At 41.3% G+C, this 21,115-nt stretch overlaps 3 protein-coding genes across 4 annotated transcripts; 2 read left to right on the top strand and 1 right to left on the bottom strand.

The window, feature by feature from the left end:
* Positions 1-71: 71 nt before the first annotated feature.
* On the bottom strand, positions 72-4,219 carry ngs (notochord granular surface). Its single transcript, XM_072362593.1, has 11 exons — positions 4,017-4,219; positions 3,647-3,812; positions 3,358-3,507; positions 3,077-3,196; positions 2,876-2,971; positions 2,556-2,690; positions 2,253-2,363; positions 2,055-2,165; positions 862-986; positions 411-686; positions 72-329 (listed from the first exon to the last, which is right to left on the bottom strand). Exons 1-11 carry the CDS (start codon positions 4,217-4,219, stop codon positions 236-238), a joined length of 1,587 nt encoding a protein of 528 aa, XP_072218694.1. The 3' UTR covers positions 72-235.
* A 1,008-nt stretch (positions 4,220-5,227) lies between these two features.
* On the top strand, positions 5,228-11,591 carry ccnc (cyclin C). Of its 2 annotated transcripts, none has more exons than XM_072362448.1 (12): positions 5,228-5,362; positions 5,746-5,827; positions 6,016-6,100; positions 6,912-6,981; positions 7,106-7,157; positions 7,269-7,324; positions 8,560-8,595; positions 8,712-8,803; positions 8,893-8,960; positions 9,066-9,145; positions 10,089-10,207; positions 10,557-11,591. In XM_072362448.1, the coding sequence occupies exons 2-12, from the start codon at positions 5,752-5,754 to the stop codon at positions 10,609-10,611; spliced, it is 789 nt and encodes a 262-aa protein (XP_072218549.1). In that variant the 5' UTR covers positions 5,228-5,362; positions 5,746-5,751; the 3' UTR covers positions 10,612-11,591. The 2 variants fall into 2 exon arrangements, with proteins under 2 accessions (XP_072218549.1, XP_072218548.1); XM_072362447.1 differs by having other exon boundaries at positions 5,721-5,827.
* Positions 11,592-13,158: 1,567 nt separating this feature from the next.
* faxca (failed axon connections homolog, metaxin like GST domain containing a) lies at positions 13,159-21,060 on the top strand. Its single transcript, XM_072362723.1, has 6 exons — positions 13,159-13,654; positions 16,135-16,270; positions 16,690-16,886; positions 17,181-17,398; positions 18,278-18,394; positions 18,549-21,060. The coding sequence occupies exons 1-6, from the start codon at positions 13,395-13,397 to the stop codon at positions 18,854-18,856; spliced, it is 1,236 nt and encodes a 411-aa protein (XP_072218824.1). The 5' UTR covers positions 13,159-13,394; the 3' UTR covers positions 18,857-21,060.
* The last annotated feature ends 55 nt before the right edge of the window (positions 21,061-21,115 follow it).

The following is a 21,115-nucleotide window of genomic DNA, read 5'->3' as shown; positions in this document are numbered from 1 at the left end:
CGTTTTATTTTGTTACGGTCAGAAGTATTTTCTTGTCACACATGAGGTTAAAGAAGCAGAGAAGCTGGCAGTTAAAAGCAGGTGGGGCAGAATAATGGGACACATGACATCTGAGGACAAGTCAGAGTTCTTCTCTTTGCTGTTGAAGATCACTATTAGGCCTCTAAGATGCTAGTGAAAAGACATGAAACATCTGAGAGCAGCATAATATCGGGGGGATCGCGCAGGAGACGTTTTAGTCTTGATCCGTCTCCTCTGAGGCTCCAGAAATGGTGATGGTGCATTCCTGTGTGTTGCTTACATAAGTGTCATCATCTGTCTTAACTGTTCTGGGAAAAGAATACAATTGACGGAGATTACTGTGCTGTTTGACCGGTTTGCTTATAACATACATCAAAGTCGTCATCTACCTGATGAGAACTGTTTTCCTCTCAGATGTCTCAGAGGCTTGCTGCTGGGTGTTTGATGAAAACACCCTCACTCGGCCAGCAGCTGGAGCCTTCTCAGCCACGTCTCTGCCTGTTTCACCGGGACCTCCATCAAGCTTTAAAATACCTACAGGGCTTGAGCTGTTCGAGGTTAAGAGTGAGCAAGCGAGCTCATTGGAGGTGAGAGGGAGTCTGCCAGTCAGGGACAGGTTTCCAACCATGGTGCTCAGGCGGCTGTCTTCCCCCTCGATCAGTTTCCTAACGGATAGAGTAGAAAGAAGCTAAAACAAACGCATTCAATACACAGAACCTTTAAAAACACATGAAGCAAGATGGATATGCGAAAAAGGACCACAGTATAAATTGACCTGGAGATCATCTCCGGGACTGAACTTTTATCACAAAGCCTAGAGTATGTTTAAGCTCTGTTCACCTATAGGTAGTGATTTCAATTTCCAGAGCCATCTTGGCATTAAGTAGATCCTGATATTCCCGCATCAGCAGCGCAGTCTTCTCCTTGCTCAGCTTTAGGTCCGCCTTAATTGTCTCTGTATGCTCCTGTTGTAACAGATCAGGACTGTAGTTAGTTTTTAAGGATGTTCGGGTAATACTGTGACCTGAAAATGCCCACGTAGTTGTCAAAAATTAATATAATCACAAAAAATGTTTGAATGATATGCACATAATTTGATCTATGTTTAACAATCAAGTTTAAAATGGTACAAAGACAAGATGTTTTGAATTCGATGGCTGCAACATGTTAAAAAAAGTTGAAAGCAGCATGTTTACCACTGTGTGATATCACCATCTTCTTTTAACAAATTAGGAGACTAGTTGCTGTGGTTTTAAAAATTAAATGTTTTGCTTGCTTTATTAGACGGTATTCAGCTGCCAAACTGCTTGGGACCCCATTGTTACTTCCATTGCTATCTATTTCATAATAATTCATAATGAACCAAATGTTTTTAGGCAGGTCTGTTTAGCACTCGGACTGTTTTGACTCTTTTACAACAGCAATGTGGTAGCATATGTTGCTCCAAAACCTGTACATATAATTCAGCATTAATGGCACCTTCACAGATCACAATCCATGCCATAATGTTCTGAAAACAAACCTCATGGTCCCTCTTCTCTCGGGACAGAAGAAATTAGATAAAGAAATTTCAAATGTTGATTCACTTCAGGACAGTTCTTGGAGTTGTTCACCAATGTGGCTGTCTGTATGGATCTCCCAATATTTGGAACAGAGTTTCCACCAGATTTTTATGCTCATGCAATCGTAGATAAACATTCTTTCATTGTAAAACTCTTTGACCTCAGAGTGGTGAAACCCTCTCTGTCTTTATTTTTTGACAGATTCAGTTTCTCTGGGATGCTCTTTTTTTACACCCAGTCATATAACTAATTGAGAGATGTTTCTTTCCCCTTTCTTATTAAAAATAGCCCAACTTTTCAAGTCTTAGGTTGTCCCGTTTTCTTCTTTTGTCTTTTAGGAGAAGTGTTGCCAGGATCAAATTCAAAATAAACAAGTATTAGCAACATTTAAAGCATTAACTTTGTACTTTATTCAATTAAACAGTCTGATTTGTAACTTGTTGTAAATGTGAAGCCACATCAGTTAGTTACCTCTAAGTTATCTTCCTCCTTCTTGTATCTCTCCACTGCATCACGAATGTGGGCCTCCAAATACTCATTTCTTGTCTTTTGTGACTCCAAGTCACGTTCCTTGTTAAGGATCTAAACATGCACATGCATGAGCACAAAGCATGTGCATTAACAAGTAGAAGAAGCAACCGTAAAACAAGATGAAGAAGTCATACTCACGTCCTTCCTATATCCAGCGATTTCTTCTCTCATATTACGCACACTTTGAGCGTGTCTGGCAGAGGCATCATTCAGGTCCTGAAACTTTGTTTTGTACCAATCATCCATTTCCTAGACAATAACAGAGTGAGAAGTGGTCATATTACAGTGCAATTTACACTTTTACATGCTCTTTTTCTTGTGTGGCGCTGCATGCATCACTGTACGTCTCAGAATTTCTTCAGGTTAGATTTTTCTTCAAAGACCTATAGACGTGAGCAACAAACTGTCAATAGATACTCGAGCTTCATCGTTACGCTGTACCTGTAGGTTTTTAGCAGCAATGCTGTCATACTGAGACTGAATCTGTGTGAGAGCAGAGGAGAGGTCCGGGAGGCCAAAGGTCAAGTCCACCTTGGAGGAAGCTGAATAGATCTGTTGCATCAGCTCCTCGATTTCCTTTCAGTGGACCACAAACAGCATCACAGATAAAAGATGAACGAGAAGGGGGGTTGGGAATAACCGCTCAAAAGAATAATTATCAACCCATTACACCATTAATGATAAAATGAATGGCATGTCAGACACAGGCTACTGACTCGTACTAAAGTGTGCACAGGACAGGCAGACATATATGCTGTTACCTCCTTGTGAACTCTCTGCAGGAAGGCCAGTTCAACTTCCAAGTTTTCCAGCTGCCTCTCTAGTTTAATTCTGGCCGACGTTGCTTTGTCCACATCCTGGGACACACAGACATAAATTTAGGTGTTTCAATTTCTATTCAAAATGTTTTGTAATTTACAGCTTAAGTGAGAGTTGTATGAAGAGTTTCTTTTGTGTCTTACCGGACGTAAAGTCTCAATGTCAAGCTCAGTCTGCTTCCTGGCCTCCAGAGCTTCATGATATTTGGCCTTTAGCATGTCCAGCTGGCCTATCATCGCCTCTTTGGCTGCCAAAGATAAATCCTGTAAGGGAAAAATGGCCAAACAGTTGTTTAATGCAGCAGACAAATGGGAGAAAAGGAAAGACTGACAGTAAAACACATCTGGCCTCTAATGCTGTCGCTTAAAAATGCTGTGATCCAAACGTGGTAAAGCGGGTTTATTGGACGCAGCCTCTTTCTCACCCTCTGCGTTTTCATTTGCTCAGCTTCATTGTTGAGCTCCTTCAGCTGAGACCCATACAGTTGTCTGAGGCCAGATGTTCTGTCATAGGAGCTTTTCAAGGCCTCAATCTCGGCCTCTAGCAACTTGTTTTTTGATTCCAGTGTTCGCACCTACAGGACGAGAAAGGACATACAGACTTACTTAGACAGATTATGGCATATTCCTAAGTGTAAGTAGCAAACAAACAAACAACAGTGTATGTGCTTTGTGTATGTGAAATTATAACACTATGGATGCGTTTATTCTTGCCTTTTCAATATACACCGCCAGGCGGTCATTGAGGACAACCATCTCCTGCCTTTCACTGGTGCGAGTCAACTTGAAGGCCTGGTTCTCTGCTGCAGCCACATCCAGGTCCAGATTCACCCCATGTCCCGTAGACACACCCAAGCACAATGTCCCCATACTCACACTGCTGGAAGAGCAGAAGAGATGTTTTTTTTTTATCAATAGATGTGTTTTTTTTTTTTTAAGTTGGTGATTAGTAGGAATTTTGCTTTAATTGAAGCAGCTATTACTAAATAGACTTAATTGCACTTGATATTTTTAAGTTGAACACAAAAACAGATTTGAACACAAGTGGGAGCTGGATTCTCTTACTGCTACACTAGTGACCCACCTGGTCAGGCTAGGCTTGGTGGTGATGGCCCTGTGCCCCATCATCTTCCACCCACCACTTCGGGTGACGCTGGCCGACCGGTGGCGAGTCTCCCTTCGGCTGGGAGACGGACTAGACTGCCGAAGGTAGTATACAGAGGTGGCTGCGTCGGTGCCCTCAAAACGACGGCGGTAGGAGGACATCCTCTCTGGGCTGTGGCTCATGCTGACGGCTCTGAAACTGATGCAAGTTCAACTGAAGACTGGCAACGGGCTGTTTCTCGCACCCTGTGGCGGTGCGGTCTTTATACCCTTCTCAGCCCTTCCCTTAACGCTACAGAGGAATGTTGAACCCTCCCAACCTATGGGCTAATGTCCCCACAAACATCTATCAAAGTCACGTCAAATAATTCATACAGCCTATAGACTGTTGACAGAATGATACACTTAGAATAAATTATTCTTTTGACTTACCTTTAATGGGTATGTGATCAGACTACTTTCCAATTTAAATAGCAGGATAAGAAAGACATTGCTATTTCTGAAATGATCTTTATCCAAATTCAATTAGAAATATATAATCTTGTAAATAAACGCTTGTTGCGTCAAATTGAAACATTGAAAATATGCCTGTTGTATTTTCATACTAAATAAATACACAGAGACGACATCTTGAGTTTAACAGAAATATTTAGCATTTATTTAGTATTTAGCCTACTGGTAAGAAAAATAATTACTTTTGACAAAAATTAATAATGGGACTGACGCAAACTACATGTTTTATGTGCATTACGTGGTATTCTGTTACCGCAGCCATTTGCAATCAGAGGCCAAATTAAGGAACTCTCTTTTATACATCAAGTTGAGCGCTCTCTTATTTCCTACCGTTCATTTGCAATGTGAATGAAAACAAAAAAATCTCCAAATGACACGAAATGAGTTAATGAAATTGCTAATTGAGTCGCCTTTAACGAAAATGATAATGTGAGCTGAGAAAATTGTTTTGACGTGCAACAATTGACATTATGAATTGGTCAAGTCAAATCAGTCTCATAAAGACCGCCTTGCACGTATAATGCTTCGTTATACTATTTTCAAGTTTTTTTGGGGGGTATTCCCATCTTTGTGCCGTAAAATGTTTTTATCATGTACCAATTTCCTCACATAAAAATGGTAAGCGGGCCACAATTTCCGGAACCATCATTCGACGTTCTCCGGAAGGTTTTTGGTGTTACTCCAGCTCTTGCTAGCACAACTATTTTTCCTGTTGCATCCGCTTCTTTGAAGGCCTATAATATCAATTAAAATTGTAATACTCTACCTCAACTGCTACGACATGGCCGGGAACTTCTGGCAGAGTTCTCACTAGTACGTTTGTATGAAATTTGTGACATATTATGTCTTTATGTTCTCACTGGTCGTCTTTGTTGTGAGGCCTAGCTATATGCGGCTACATCGAGCGGTCCAAAGCTCAGTTTCCTCTACACATTGCTACGATATAAACTAGATATGTAAATACAAATAAAGGAAACCCATTCAAGGTTTTTTTTAAAAACAAAATAAAACTGATTTAAACTGCAAGCTTCTCTGAATATTTCACAGTAGCTTGATAGCCGACTAGGCTGTGCTTTGTGTTATTGTTGTGCTGTCTGTGAGCTTTCTTGTTCGCCGTTTGACAAGCCAGGCATCTGTCTTGAAATAATTCCATCCAATTTATTCATTACAGTCTGCAGTGGGTCCTGGATAAACAGGACCTCATGAAAGAGCGGCAGAAGGACCTGAAGTTCCTCACAGAAGAGGAGTACTGGAAGCTGCAGATATTCTTCGCTAATGGTATTTTTAAAATTAATTTCATAACGCAGATTTACATTAAATATGACTATTGGTAATGCTTACTGTAGTTACCATCTTTGTCACATCTGTTTTTTTTTGTTGTTTCAGTTGTTACCAACTTATCTATGTGCAACAATGTATGATGTCAGATTATTTTACTTGGATTTAAGAATCTGAATGTCTTTCAGTGATCCAGGCTTTGGGCGAGCACCTGAAGCTGCGGCAGCAGGTCATTGCTACTGCGACAGTGTACTTTAAACGCTTCTATGCCAGGTAAGGAGCTGTATCAGTTCACACCAAGAGATCATAATTTATATGTCTAAAAAGTCTGAAGACTTATAGCTGTTTTCTTAGCATTTGTCAGGTCTGGGTAAGCTATTTTGTATGGGGGGAAAAACAAGATGCTGTGAATCGCAAACAGAAACACCATGATTTTGCACTTTTAGGTATTTAACATTTTTACTTTGCTTTTATCCATTAAAGCCCCACTACATTTAGTTGACACTCTTATCTGAGATTTCTCTGAAGGACTGACTGACCATCATATCTACACGATTTTTTTGTTTTTGTAACTAAAAAACATGTCGCATACCCTGCTTTACTTTAAACCCTGTGCTTGAGGTGTGTTCCTACCACTGGTAACACTCCCAAAGTGGTGCCCGAGTAGAATGTAGAAGACACGAAACAAGATACAAAAATTATGTTGTGAATATCACAGGGATTTATTGACAAATTTAGCTTCCTGTCAGGATTTTCTGTTGTGACCGCAGCCTGGCACCCTTCACCGATCTTCCAAACTTCTCATTAGGATGGTTGGTAATCTCTGCAAGGAGTCGGGAGCAGATTGCACCGACATTTGTAGTCTTTCATGTATGAAAGCACAAAGTAGGATAGAAGTAAATCGTTTTCAGTATAACAAATCTAGACTTTGAAAACATTCACTTCTCTCTTTATTCCCTTAATGCACATTATGTTTCATTCACCTAACAGAATTGTTGTAACCTCTTCGTCTGGAGTTAATCTCGGTGTAATCTTTCTTGTCCAGCAGAAATGTTTGTCAGTAATAACATCCTCTGTTCTGCAGGTATTCTCTGAAAAGTATAGACCCAGTACTCATGGCTCCGACTTGTGTTTTCTTGGCTTCAAAAGTTGAGGTATGGAAGTTTCACGGCATGAATCTTAATCTTAATCTGTTGTGTCTCAGATTTCTATGTGTTATCTTTTTCATCTTCAGTTGTAATGTGTTTGACCAAAGCTTAATGATTGCTGTTCCTTCAGGAATTTGGAGTTGTGTCCAATACCAGGCTGATCTCTGCTGCAACATCTGTGTGTAAGTGATCACATTCATGTTCCAAAGAATTAAGTAGTAGTCCAACTTTCTCATGTTAATCTTCTCCTGCTTCAGAGACTACATGTTCACCCTCTGTTTTTACTCAAACAGTGAAAACCAGATTTTCCTACGCCTTTCCAAAGGAGTTCCCTTACAGAATGAATCATGTAAGTGAAACACTCTGGTTACAGTTTGCATTTTTTCACCGAGAGCAATGTAAAATGCACGTTAGAATTATCGACAGTAAAAGAAACGTTTGTGAAGTTATAAGTTGTGTTTTTGTTGAGAGGTAGCCAGGACTCTTATCTGTGTGCCATTTGAACGTGAGGAGAGCTCGATGGGACAAATGTAGTCTAGAAAGAGGTGGCTTTGCACTTTGTTATTTCAGAATTAAGCATATAATGCAAAGACACAATCACTGATACAACTCACCAGTTTAAACTTCTCGAAAACCACATTCCAAAGGATGAGCCATGCAATGCATCACACTGCTTCCTCTGCAAAGTTATTTATGAACTGTTGTGCTGAATTACAGCTTACCGAGAACCCCTTACACTGTCTCACAGTGTTGACACATTACTGTCTATCAGTATGCGAGATTCCTCAGCTAATGTTCGCATTCTGGTGATAAAAACGTAGTTGATGTGGGAGATAGCGTTGTAACCTACGCAAAGCTCCATGCATTTTATTTACCCATCTATCCATTATTTACTCATCACTACAGAGGTGCGAGAACGTCGCCGGGTCTGCTCTGACAGGCTGCCGTTTAAACTATTAATTACAGAGGGCCACCGTGGAGCGACAGAAAGAGGGAGTGGTTCACACAGCAGAGAATCAGTTAGCAAAGTGCTGTGACTCATAAACACAATTCTTCTCGTCCACATTGCAGACATAGTAAAACAGAGGGATGAGGGCACAGATGGGGGGGTGACGAAAATAGTCCTGGTGTCCGTGAGGTCAATTCCCAATAAAAGAGGAAAAATAACTTGGTTAATGTGATTCCTTTTGTAGTTTAGTGTTTTTTAAAAAAAATGTATTTAAGACTTAACACTTACAGCACAATTACAGGACACTAGAAAAAATGAAGAATTCCTGCATCAGTCTCACCAAAAGTGGACTTTCGAAAGAATATGAACGTGTTAGTGAGGCCAAAATCGCACCAAGTCGAGCTCAACTCAGCGACTGAAGGTGGAAACGGAAAGTAACTCACTACAGATTTTACATTCCACAACATTAAAGAAAGTCTGTTGAATGTTATTACTTGAACGTGATGAACCAAGATGCACACGGCTGATGAAATGCATGGTCCAAACTCAAACTGTCAGATTTCCCCACAGCTTTGCAGGTCATGTGTTGGGTTTTTGTTTCACACTGAATTTAGACCTGTTTTGTGTCTTTACAGATATTAGAATGTGAGTTCTACCTTTTGGAGTTAATGGTGAGGAAAAAAAACAAAAAAAATCGTGTATTTTTTTTGTTTTCTGGACAGAAATAGGCGTGGTGTGATTGAATGTTTGTCCGCATGACTTATCACTGATGTTTTCTCTGTTTCAGGACTGCTGCCTAATTGTGTACCACCCCTACAGACCACTGTTGCAGTATGTGCAGGATATGGGACAGGAGGACATGCTGCTGCCGCTGGCCTGGTATGAAACCCGTTCGCTGTTTGTGGAAAATGCATTTGATGAAGTTGTTTTCGGGTGTTCTCACTCCCCCTGTCGTCTGTCTTTACCAGGCGAATAGTGAATGACACATACAGGACAGACCTGTGCCTGCTCTACCCTCCCTTCATGATTGCCCTCGGTGAGCTTGTCCCCTTCCTTTTCTAATTGCGGCTGTTGATACGCGCACTGACCAATTTTTGCTTTATTAGACGTGACTTGATCAGTTCCTCTCTTCCTCCTGCAGCCTGTCTCCATGTTGCCTGTGTGGTGCAGCAGAAAGATGCAAGACAGTGGTTTGCAGAGCTCTCTGTGGACATGGACAAAGTAAGCCTGATATCTCTTTTCAAAGCTTTCGAATAAAGTCCAGTTCGGTTTACTTTGAGACACTACAGCATCTTGTTATTCCTCATCCCGTGTCAACAACCCGAAACAACATTTTGTGCTACATCAAAGAAAGCAAAGTGGAGTGTCAGTTATATCTTTATTCACAAACTAAACTGCTTTTCATTGTTATGGGTTCGAGCAACATGAAGCATGAAGTAGAGCTTATAATCAAAATCAATGCAGATGTTACAAAACTGTGTGATGGATGCAGACAGCATGTGCTTTTAGTAAATGTAAATGTAATTGTTTGCCTTTGTTATCAATTGTTGACGGTATAGCCACAGTCAGGGTTAAAAGTGTGCAGGCTGTGAAGTTGTATAAATGAATAGTGTCAGTTTCTATAGACGGACTCAGAGATATGACAGCCACTTATGTGTGAACACTGTCTACGAGAAGTGAACCTACGCAGAATCTCGCCTTTTCTGTCATTATTCTGTGTTTAGAAACTTCCCAATAAGGTACCTCACACACCAAGCCGCCGCTCAGCTGTTGGGAGCATCTCTGAAAATCTCTCTTGTATATTTTGTGTGTGTGTGCTTAGTTGACTTTTTATTTTATTTTATTTATTCCAACCAATTCAACAGGTTGACTCGTTGTTGCAGCCGTTAATGATGGCGTGCGCTCTGGTTGGGCAGCAACCAACCAAATGAATGAGGGCACCCTAAATGAGTGTAGGAAAAGGGAGTGGCAGTCACTACAGAAAGCATCTTCGTTTCTCCAAAACAAGCGACGCTTTTCACTACTGAGGATTAACATTACCGAATAACACGAAGCACGTGCTTCTATGGTTACGGAGGCTGTCGTCGCCCTCATTTTTCACGTTGGTTTGATCTTTAAGGGGCCCTTAGTGAACTTAAGTTTCTGTGTGTGTTTTATTTTTAAGATTCTGGAGATTATACGTGTCATTCTGAAGCTCTATGACCAATGGAAAAATTTTGATGACCGAAAGGAGATTGCTGCTGTCCTTAACAAGATGCCAAAACCCAAACCACCTCCCAACAGGTATGGCTTGGTTTTCCAATGCATACAGTGCATGCATATTTAATTTGAGGGTTTGTAGACCGTTAGTGTTGTGGAGAAATCTTATTTTTGTGCAATGAATGAAGTCTGCAACATATGAACTTGGATTCGGTGTCGCGACAAAGCAAAAACGCTCTGAGGTGGGTTTTACCGTATGTGATGTTTCACTTAAAGGACATATTACATGAAACTTTGCATACAAGAGTCAGTTTTGTGCTGCTTTTATTTCCAAGTGTTTTTTGCTAAACTGTTCCAGATTGACTTGTAGTCTGGAATAGAGTGCACACTGAGACATGTCTCAAAGATCTGTGTTATTCTTTTCTGTCCTCAGTGAGAGCGATCAGAGCTCCAACGGGAACCAAAGCAACTCCTACAGCCAGTCTTAGCGGAGCTCGTGCACTTCCGTTGGAATCCATAACGTGAACTTTGGGAAGGTTGGACAGCTTAGTGTTACGCAGCACAACATTTGCAGCGTCGGTTGAAAAGAAAAAGAAAAAAAAAAAAAAGAAGCTGATTGAGATGTCTGTTCATCATCTATGAACACTGCAACAAACTGAGAGCTGAGAGTTTTCACCTTTCCTTCCTCTGACCATTATGGGTTCATGGATGGAGCAAGCAACCATGGAAAAGCCTGCAGTAAGCAGCCGACCTGTGACAGCAGACTGCGGCAATGATGCTCTCTATTCTGACTTGAAATGAACTAAAACTTAGGAGGGGGAGGGGAACTGATGAGAGAACAGATGTGATGGTTCGGTCAAAACTTGCCATTGTGATATTACTGACATCCTCGAAAAGCCCAGAGGAGCACGTTGGATCAGGTGGAGCTCTGTGGGATTTCGGGGAAACTTGATCACAAGAACAGTGTGTCTGTGTGTTGTTCATGTGAGTGATCGGTGTGGCTTTGATTCCTCAGGGATTCCGGTTGTCTCCTCTGTAAAATGACAGGATTTCTTGTGCTCTTTGAATGGATGTGACTGAATATCCCCGTGTCTACTGTGAGGATGATAGGAGACCTATGCCCTCTTGAGGCTCTGTGCTACTTGATTAAAGCACTTCAGCAGGAAATATCCCAAGAGGCCCCTCTTTAAGATAGAAACTAGCTCTTTGGATAAAAGAATGAACTGTTTGAACAGTCCACTTCCCTCCCATTCCCTCCTTATTTGTAAATAGCCTCACAATTATTTTCATTGATTTTTCACATTTTTGCTTGATTAAGGAAACTGATCCCTGAGTTGGTTTGATTTTGTATTCATGACCTAGATGAAAGTACCCCTGTTTGTCTCACCGTTACTGTACTGTTTGCCTGCTGCAAAGCTTAGTTTGTAATTTACTGTTTAGTTGTACAATAATGTATCAGGAAAAGCTATTTTCGGGAAAAGCCTTTCTGGAGTTAAATGCAAATCATAATTGTTCTTGATTAACCTTTTTTTTTTTTTTTAAATCTCCCCCGCTTTCTATTAAATCATCAAACGTGGCAATATGTCCATGCTCTTACGCACAGATTTCTATGTTTTTTGTGACTTGTGGCTGTTTTCAGAACGGGGTGTTTGAAAGCATTACGAAATAAAAAGAATGCTTCGGAATTCGATTTATTTCTTTGGCTATTGTGACACTGTGACAAAAAAAAGAGATACAAAATCATCTTGTTAAACGCAACCCCGTATCCTTTTTAAACTAAGCTAAATAAACACACGTGACAGTGAATCCTATGAGGGATTTTCCCTAACAGGCATTCTCTTCCCCTTCAGCTGGCTTCATGTTGGTGCCGTTCACATGAACGAACATGAAAATAAAAGGGCTTCATCCTAATTACGGTCAAAACATTTCCCTGTTCCGTTTGGGGGGAGGGGGGTGGGCGTCTCTTATGGTTATGATGTTGAGTCACGTTTATCTAACAGACTTTTGGGGATTTTCCAGCGAGACACAAAAAAAAGGGTAGCCTATATGCAGTACGTTTACCTAACTTCAATGTCGGCTCAGGATAGAGGCTGTAATGGGCCCCCTAGTGGTGAATCCAAAGGACATGCAATGCAGATGTTGGAAGCGTGAGTGTCGCTACACCAAAGCGCACAATAGAAATCATTCACTGCTCTGGTGTTTTTATAATTAACAGCTTGGCTGGATGTAGTGATCAGCGTATTTGCCAGTGTTTTCATGTCCAAGTTGACACCCCAGTACGGTCAGTTCCCTTTACATCACTTGCTGCAGGAAGCCCGCAGGAAGCAGCGGAAGTCGTACCACAAACCACGTCTCCTTCAGATTAAAATCCTGAAATTGCGTCGACTTCGTGCAGAAAGCAGTTACGTGCACATTGAGTCCAGAACAAAACAGCAAAATAAATTTAATAAACCCCGGAAAAAGGGAAAATATAAGTTTCTATAAGAACACACCATAAAAAACTTTTTCTTTTATTAGCTGTTGCTCTTTCTGTCTCATTAGTGTGTTTTCTGAAGAAATATCTGTGGTTTAAGTTTCTGTGTTTTGTGAACCGTCGTTGTGGCTTTTTTTTCTTTCCCCGTTTTTCTTTGAAAACTGCTTTTCATTTTTGTGTTTTTGAAATTTTTGTTTTTTTTCTGTCTGAGAAACAGTTCACCTACTTGTTGTGGTTCAGTAATTACCGCTGTAGAAATGGAGCCCGAATCGTCTGCCTGTACTCTGGACTTTTAGTTATTATTTTATCCCACTAAGTACCCATGAATGAACAGGAGATCCTCAGTGACGGTCCTAACATCTTTACAGATGAGTGTTGGTGTCATGAGATAGGCTTCCGTAGTCCAGTGGTTTTGTAGAAGCCTGGATGAATTAAGCGTGAATAGCTGTCTTGACACATTTAGATAAAAGAAATTTAGGTAATTTGACATATTGATATTGTTAAACTGTTGCAAAAGAGAAATCTACTATTATTTTGAAAAATAAAACCAGAAGTGTCGGTGTTCGCTTGTTTGTCTTGCTTGTAACCAGAGAAGAGGGGTCAAATCAGTGAGCTCCGAACGGGCTCCAGATGATGCTCGCCCCGCTTCGGGGTGTAACCTCGGACGGGATGCCTGAGCCCCCCCGGCTGTTCCTGATCCAGTCGCATTTCACCTGCCTCTGTCGGCACTCATGAAGCCCCCGCTGATGAAGGCCCGAGCTGCCAAAGTGAGGCGGAAAGTGGCCGGAGATACTGAACATGTACTGGCGCGTCGGCTTCGCCTGGACGGGGTCGTGTGTGGTTGATTTTTACCAGAACCAGAGCTTCTCCTTCGGCCTGCTGGGCTCCGATGAGCAGCTCTCGTTTTATGGGTACATCATCGCCTGCCCATTGCAGGACTACGGCGGGATAATGTCAGCTTTGGGCTCGGACTCGTGGTGGCGGAAAACGCTGTATTTGACTGGAGGGGCTCTGCTCGCTGCCGCTGCTTATCTGCTGCACGAACTGCTGGCCATCAGGTACCAACAACACAGAAGCTGTCAGAGGAGCTCAGGGCTCCTCAGCCAGGCTTCTGGAGCCGGATCATAATCAAAGTCAAAGCAGTTGTGGATTTAAATCTGTTTAAATCTCACAGGTCTGCTGTATTTTTCTCTCTGCTTTGATATTACTTAATCTCGTCTGACTGGGCGGGGTGAGAGTGGAGACGGTGGGAAAATAAGAAATCGTGAGTGGTGGGTTGTGATGTAACGGACCCCCCCACCACACGACTCCATCCTCACAAACACACAGATTAGGATATTTCTACCTTCGGCTAATTTTGTGGATTATTGACACGAGTGACCCGCGGCAAGGACTATGGGCTCTTCCAGGCTATGTCCTTGCTTATTCAATTACGATTACAAAACCATGGCAATGGCTCATTCCCCGATGTTGTTTGTCTAAGTTCCTGTGCCAGCCTGCAGGCTCTCAAACAGCTCCACTGCCACTCGAATTGACATCATAGTCAATAGGTCACTTATATTTGTGCATTTCAAGGACAAGTCGACACAACACAGGCTCACGTGATGTTTTTTTTTTTTGAATTTAATTTTTATATTACTCCCAATCACACAGTGGACTTTGATCTAAAATAATGCAGCTTTTTTATTCTCCTCTGTGAATGCGATCCTCAAACATGGGTTATTTGATCAGTGTCCTTTTAAACGTCGGTTATACCTGCAGTCTGGGCCCATGACTGTGTTACAACACAGTTTAAAAGGACAGTGAATATTACATGTCAGAGAGGGGCTCTCATCGCTGCAAGATGCATGTTATATATATATATATATATATATATATTTATATATACAATGCTAAATGCAGGGTTGATTCCTATACGTTCAGAGCGTAAACACAAGCTGTTCATGTAGCTGTGACGTACAATATTGCAGCTCTATGCCTCCCTGTGTGCAAGGCTTCATATTACCATGCCATAGGCTTTGTGTATCAAATAGCGAAGTGTCTGTTGGAGGCAGTTCAGCACCACACTGAGACAGACAGCTCCTCTCCAAAGAGGCCTGTTTGTGTTCCTATGTTTCAGCACTTTCACCAGTGGACAGCTCCTCCGGACTTGTGCAGCACGTACAAATGAATTTGTTGCCATTTGTGGGCACGTGCACGTCCAATAAGAGACCCCATCACCAGAATAATCAGCAGATAATCTCTCACAAGGGGATGCTTCATTACACTGCAGTGTTCCTTGCCACGATGAATAACCCTGGGCTGACAGTCACTCAGAGTCACTTATAGAAGCTTTGTTGGTTTATTCAGTCAGTCATGTGATGAGCCTTGTCCACTCGCATGACTCACGCACACACATTGTCATGTTTACAGTAGAAAACATTCAGAAATTCAACATGACCACAGCTTGCTTAACACATAACTCAACAAACTTGCTCCGTACACCAACCTAGACTAGTACCAAACCTTACTCAAACCCCAACCCCAACTCTTAATTCTAAAACTAGTTATCAACACTCAAACAGCCCTGTGAAGGTGTGTCAGAGTTGAGGACAGATCAAACATTCTCACTGTCCTGGTCTGAAACCTAAACATGTCCTCCTAAAGATAACCATAGATTAACTACAATATATTATCACTAATAATATTACTAAATATTAAAATACTTTCTTATGCTAACAACAGTCATGAGTGCTTGTCTAACCATGTGTCTGAGTTTAAGCTTAACCTTAAATCAAGCCTTGATACCAGAATTTGAATACATCAAGACTTGCATCTTGCTTCTTTAAGGGTAACAGAAACAGGATAAGCTTTTCTCATTGTTTCCAGTTGTAATGGAGAGCAGACTTCTGATGAAGAGATATGAGATAGTTGCAGTCCTTTCGTGGAAGCATACAAGTAAATAAATTAACAGTGATTGCTTTAAGTCGGAGGTGCTCGGTTGCCGAGTGGCAAAAACACATCCCATGTTGGCAATGCCCATTGCAGTGAATGCTGGTTGAATTCCCAACTGTGCCGATCTTTCCTGCGTGTCTTTCTTCTCTTCTTTTAATATGTTTGATAAAAGCCAGAATTTTAACCCCTCAAATGCCATTTTAATCACATATTTATCATTTCCGTAGAGGCTGAGAAGTAAAAAATCTTTTAAGATAAGCCTTAAATTTTTTTTTCAAGAAACACTGAGATTTTATAATTTTTTTATACCACCTTATACACCTTCTGTCACAGTAGTTCCAACAAATTCAAAGTTAACCAAGTCAAGGAAAACTATTTTTCCTAGTTGCTATTTTTTCTAGTTGGTTGTCTTGCCTATAAACAAAGCCTTACTCACTAGACAGCCAGCCTTAAAAACCTTTTTTTTCCCCCTAAAATCTGATGATTAATGTTGTGAGGACCACATTTGATTTCTGCAGCATACACGGATATAAAAGATTTCTAGTTTGCAGCCTCACTCAGCCTCTGTGTGACATGTTAATCTGTCTGTATTGGCTACTCACAGGAAGGAGGAAGAGCTGGACTCTAAGGATGCCATCATACTCCACCAGTTCTCAAGGCCCAAATCTGGTGTCCCATCCCTGTCCCCTTTCTGCCTTAAGCTGGAGACCTACCTCCGTATGGTTGACCTACCCTACCAGGTATGGCTATGTACCTTCCAAAAACAAATAATAGAAATAAAAAAAACACTCACACTGGGAATATGCAATAACTGCATGGCTGCTTAATAGGGATGTTTGCACAATTTACTTAAAATGCTCATTTATAGCAACTTTTGGATTTTTGGACTCAAATCAATGTGAATCTAGCATAAAGGATGTTTATCTCTATTTTTGTCACCTGAAAACCTTAGTTAGTTCTTTTGCTGTGACTGATTCTTCTGTAATTTGTTATTGAGACAAATATTCACTCAGTCTCCATTGCAGCAGGGATAAAAATTTCCTTCATCCAGCTCCATAATAACTATCTCAGCACCAATTATCAGTCTCTTTCTACATTCTGTTGTTTCGTTAAAACATCCTCTGTCCACCTTTTCTGACTCTCATTTCTGCTCCTACAGAACTACTTTGATGGGAGGCTATCGCCGCAGGGAAAGATGCCGTGGATCGAGTACAACCAGGAGCAGGTGTTCGGCGCCGAGTTCATCATCGAGTTCTTGGAGGAGAGGCTGGGCGTGAGCCTCAACAAGGGTCTGACCCCGCAGGAGAGAGCGGTGTCTCGCGTCATCACCAAAATGGTGGAGGAACACTTCTACTGGTAAGTTTAGGCTGAAGTTCACACTGCCGTCACTTTGCCTTTTGTGCGGCTCATTCAGAGATCTTTAGTAGGAAAACAACAAATGTGCGACCAAATGGAGCTTTTTTTGTGTTTGAAATGTAACTTACGAAATAAAGACAAGGTTTCCAACACAATTATTAGATTTTATAATTTGGTGATACTCCTTCTTCTACTTTGACGTCCTCTTCTCAGTAAAAGTAGCAGTGACTGTTGAAGCTCTGCTTTAGATGCATCTGTGTACAACCTGTACAAATGCACATTTTTGTGCCCCAGGACAATAGCTTACTGTCAGTGGGTGGACAATCTGGAGGAGACCCAGAAGATGCTGACGGTGAGCGGACCGCTGAGCGACCTGCTCAAGTGGATCCTGAGTCACCTGACTGGTGGGATTGTTAAGAGGGAGATGTATGGCCATGGGATTGGACGGTTCTCTACAGAGGAGGTTTACGCCTTGATGGAGAAGGACATGCGCACACTGGCCACTCTGCTAGGTGAGTCTTTATGAATGATAATTGTAATCTTTAGAAATATACATTATCTTTCAATTTAAGCTCAGTCAGATTTATATTGGCCTTGTGTGGAAGGGTTAACAGAAAAAAAAAATCGGAGGTACTCGCATACACATTTGTGAGCGACGGATATTAAAGACAGGCTTTAGATCAAAGACTGCTGCCATCCAATTAACATATTTTTCTTTTTATTGACAGATTTGCCCATTAAACTGTTAATTAGAGGAAATCCAGTATTGACTATTTCACTTGCAAAGTTACAGAAGTCTTTCTACTCAGTTCCCAAAACCTGAAAGTGTTGCCAAAAGGAGGAGAGACACAACTCAGAGGCAAACATGCCCCGATCCTAGCCTTTTAAAAACGTACCACTGGCATCAAACTTAAAACAAGGATATATTTGTCCAATAAAATAAAATGTTTCTAAATGTTGTCTTTAAAGAATTTACAACTTGTTACAAATCTGATATAGTTAAAATTTGCTAGAGTCCAAACTTATTTAGAAACGGACAAAGATTTTTAAAAAATCACTTTGTCACAATTTCCATCACTTTGAATGTTCACATAGTTTAGCCTGCAGGGGAATCGATGGCTTTTCAATGTCCACCTGGAGAATAGAAACCACAGTCATCATTCTTGCACTTGTCAAGAGACAGCAGAGGCTGAGAAAAAAAGTGGAAAGACACGTCAACAGTGACCTCTTGTGGTCATTTTTAACATTGTAGTCTCCTCAAATCAGATTGAGTGTTTTCTTTGGTCATCACAAACAGCAATTATTTTTAAGAGGAACAGCATGGCTGCACTTTGTACTTTTGTGTTGGAATTTGACTTTTTGGTATTTTTTTTGTGTGTGTCCTGTTTAAGGTGACAAGAAGTACCTTATGGGCTCTAAGCTTTCAACAGTAGACGCTGCGGTGTTCGGTCACCTGGCCCCGGCCATGTGGATGCTGCCAGGATCGCGGCCGGAGCAGCTAATTAAAGGTGAGTTAACCAAAAACATTTTACAAAGAAATACAAGTTTTATTTTGCCCCTTGTAGTGTATAGACAAGCGGATGATTTCACTTCCATGCCAGTCTACATCCAAATACAGCCATGCTTCCATTGTGTACCCACTGAGCTCATGGTTCCTCCCAGGTGACCTCATAAACTTGGCCATGTACTGTGAGCGCATCCGCCGGCGATTCTGGCCTGAGTGGTTTGTTGACCTGGAGGATTTCCGCTACGACAACACCACAGAGGAGAGCGACTCGCCCTCCCAATTCCCGGATCTGGGCCTCTACTCCCGCACGGACACATCCCAGGACATTACACACTCGCACGCTTCCTCGCACACTCAAACACCGCAAGACCCACCGTCGCCCGTCAGCGACCCTACAGGCCACTCACTGTACGACTCTGACATGGACACTGAGTGCTCTGAAATAGACCAGCTCAAGTGTTGACAAAACACACACTCACAGTACACACACCACCTATACACACTTCACGGGAGGGTTGCTCATCCTGCCTGTGCACATGCTCCCCTACCTCTTTGAACAGAAAAAAAAAAAAAGCTGGGGACTATTTTTTTGGTGTTGCTGTTTCAGTGGAGACGTAGAGGACTTTAAGGGTTAACTTGCAAAACTGTTGTGGAGGAAAGACTGCAGTAGAAGGGAACAAAGTTGAAGCACACTGTAGCCCTAAAGAGAGGGAACTGACAGATGGAGGGAAACGGAATAAGAGCGTAGGAAACTTTAAATGGAGATGAGGAAAAAAAGTGAAATACTGGAGCTAGTTGAAAGGTAGAAAGGAGTAAATGACGCTGTTGCTGAGAAACTCCTCCACTAAGTTGACATCAGATGCAATCACAACCTTTTACCCGTGTCCCATTGCTGTAACCATGGCAACAACATGCCTGCGTGCCCCCTGTGGTCCCTTGTAGCAATTTGTACCACCCAGCCTTGTGTGTGTTTTAATCGGTTAACACCCTGTGCTGAAATGATATCAACACTTACAGAGCTGTACAGGACTCATGTGAGTGAACACGACTCAGTGTAAATGTATATAAAGCAATCTGATTGAATTCTCAGATTGAATAAATAGGATATTTGATCAAATTGTGAATATAGATGGTACAGCTAGCCTGAAAATAGATAGAATAATCTCCTCTGTCATATGGTGTAAATACTGTAGGTGTCTTTTAAAATCCCTTTTGTGTTGCACACTGACTATCTCCACAAATGCCCACTCTGCTGGTCTAGGATCAGCAAGAAGAGCCGTAAGCGCTCCCGAGCATCTGTTTACACAAGGGGGATGAGAGAGTCATGCCTGCTGCCTATGGTTAAGGAGTGCTGTAAAATTTCAGAGCAGATAATAGAGCACTTTTGTTTCAATTAGCTAAAAAATGTTAAGATGCCCACAGTAGAATCATTGTGTCATAGAACAGTAGCTTTAGCTCAAAAAGATGTTTCATACGCATTCACTCATTGAGAGCGAGTCAAACAATCATTTGAAAATAGGCTGAATTCATGTACAGTGAATGAGAGCGCATGGCTGGTACATGCCCACAAGTTTCTCCCTTTACTCTTCACGTAGATAAAGTTAATCTACATGTCTTAGCTGGTTCATTTAAGTTTGATGTCAGGATACAGCTTTCTTTTTTTTTTTTTTTCTTTGTCAGTAGCCAAATCATCCATGTAATCAACCTCTGGCCAAATCAACCACACAAAGATGTAGCCGATGGATCTTTACAAACTTTTGCTGGTTGTTTCAAACATTGCCCAGAAAAAACATCAGGTAAAGCAATAAGAGCGCAGACACTCTGTTCATTTGTACTTTAAGCTGCTGCTGGCTGTGCGGTGTTTTGAGGCTTGAGACAGCACGGTGCAGGTTTCGTGTGTGTTTGTCACTCAGCAAACGCTCATACGGCACCAGCTGTGGTGTGTTAAGTCTGCTGAAGGTGCGAGCAAGGAGCACGCCGTACGTATGCTTCTGTTCATGTTGTACGCAGAGTCACCGTCTGCATGAGTGATGGCGCCTTCGTGAGGCTTCAGCCGAACGTTTCTTCTCAGACACACACACACACGTGAACTACAAACTGTAATCACTGCTCACTGTTGTTCACAGAGATTGTTGTCTGAGAAAAATACAGCCGTGATAGCAGCTTTGTAACAGTTAAAAATCATGTTGATCATAAAAAGGCTAATATTGACCTAAAAAAAGAATCCACTTGATTAGGTGCTGGATTGGTTGACAGTAAACATAGACACAGAACATATGGATCTGCACAACAAAGAGCTCCCATGTAGGATTTGATTTTTCTGTCATGACATTTCGAACACCACAGGCCTTCTTCAGTCCAGGGGTGTTGATCAAAAACCAGTATTGATCAAAATAAAGACATATCGATATTGTGTTGATAATACACATATGATAACACGGTTATTTGATATCAGCTGATAAAAAATAGACTTTATTGATGCCTGTTAGAGGTTTTTGTACAGTTTTTACAGTTCCTTGCCTCGTTTTTTCAATTCAAAAGCCAAAAAAAATTAAATAGAATTTGTAAAAAGATGTAAGATGTAAAAAAAAAAGACAAAAGGAAATTAAACTGACAGCCCTATGATTTTTTTCAAGTTTTCTACAGATATCTCCGTTATGTCTTTGATGCTTTCAGCTAAGATAGTTATATATATAAAATGGTGATTTATAGGCCCAGAGAT

Source organism: Leuresthes tenuis, unplaced genomic scaffold (genome assembly GCF_036924035.1).
Source record: "Leuresthes tenuis unplaced genomic scaffold, fLeuTen1.0.hap1 SCAF_13, whole genome shotgun sequence".
Taxonomy (NCBI): domain Eukaryota; kingdom Metazoa; phylum Chordata; class Actinopteri; order Atheriniformes; family Atherinopsidae; genus Leuresthes; species Leuresthes tenuis.
The sequence above is the reverse complement of the archived record's forward strand: the minus strand, read 5'-3'. Positions and strand labels throughout refer to the sequence as shown.

Excerpts from the sequence above, each read along its gene's own strand:
- ccnc (XM_072362447.1), top strand. The coding sequence starts at position 5,331 with ATGGCCGGGAACTTCTGGCAGAGTTCTCACTA. Across the intron at positions 6,982-7,105 it reads TCTTGGCTTCAAAAGTTGAG|GAATTTGGAGTTGTGTCCAA; the intron begins GTATGGAAGTTT and ends CTGTTCCTTCAG. Across the intron at positions 8,961-9,065 it reads TCCCTTCATGATTGCCCTCG|CCTGTCTCCATGTTGCCTGT; the intron begins GTGAGCTTGTCC and ends TTCCTCCTGCAG.
- faxca (XM_072362723.1), top strand. The coding sequence starts at position 13,395 with ATGTACTGGCGCGTCGGCTTCGCCTGGACGGGGTCGTGTGTGGTTGAT. Across the intron at positions 13,655-16,134 it reads CACGAACTGCTGGCCATCAG|GAAGGAGGAAGAGCTGGACT; the intron begins GTACCAACAACA and ends GGCTACTCACAG. Across the intron at positions 17,399-18,277 it reads CACACTGGCCACTCTGCTAG|GTGACAAGAAGTACCTTATG; the intron begins GTGAGTCTTTAT and ends GTCCTGTTTAAG.
- ngs (XM_072362593.1), bottom strand. The coding sequence starts at position 4,219 with ATGAGCCACAGCCCAGAGAGGATGTCCTCCTACCGCCGTCGTTTTGAG. Across the intron at positions 3,508-3,646 it reads TGGCGGTGTATATTGAAAAG|GTGCGAACACTGGAATCAAA; the intron begins GCAAGAATAAAC and ends CTCGTCCTGTAG. Across the intron at positions 2,691-2,875 it reads TGCAGAGAGTTCACAAGGAG|GAAATCGAGGAGCTGATGCA; the intron begins GTAACAGCATAT and ends GTCCACTGAAAG.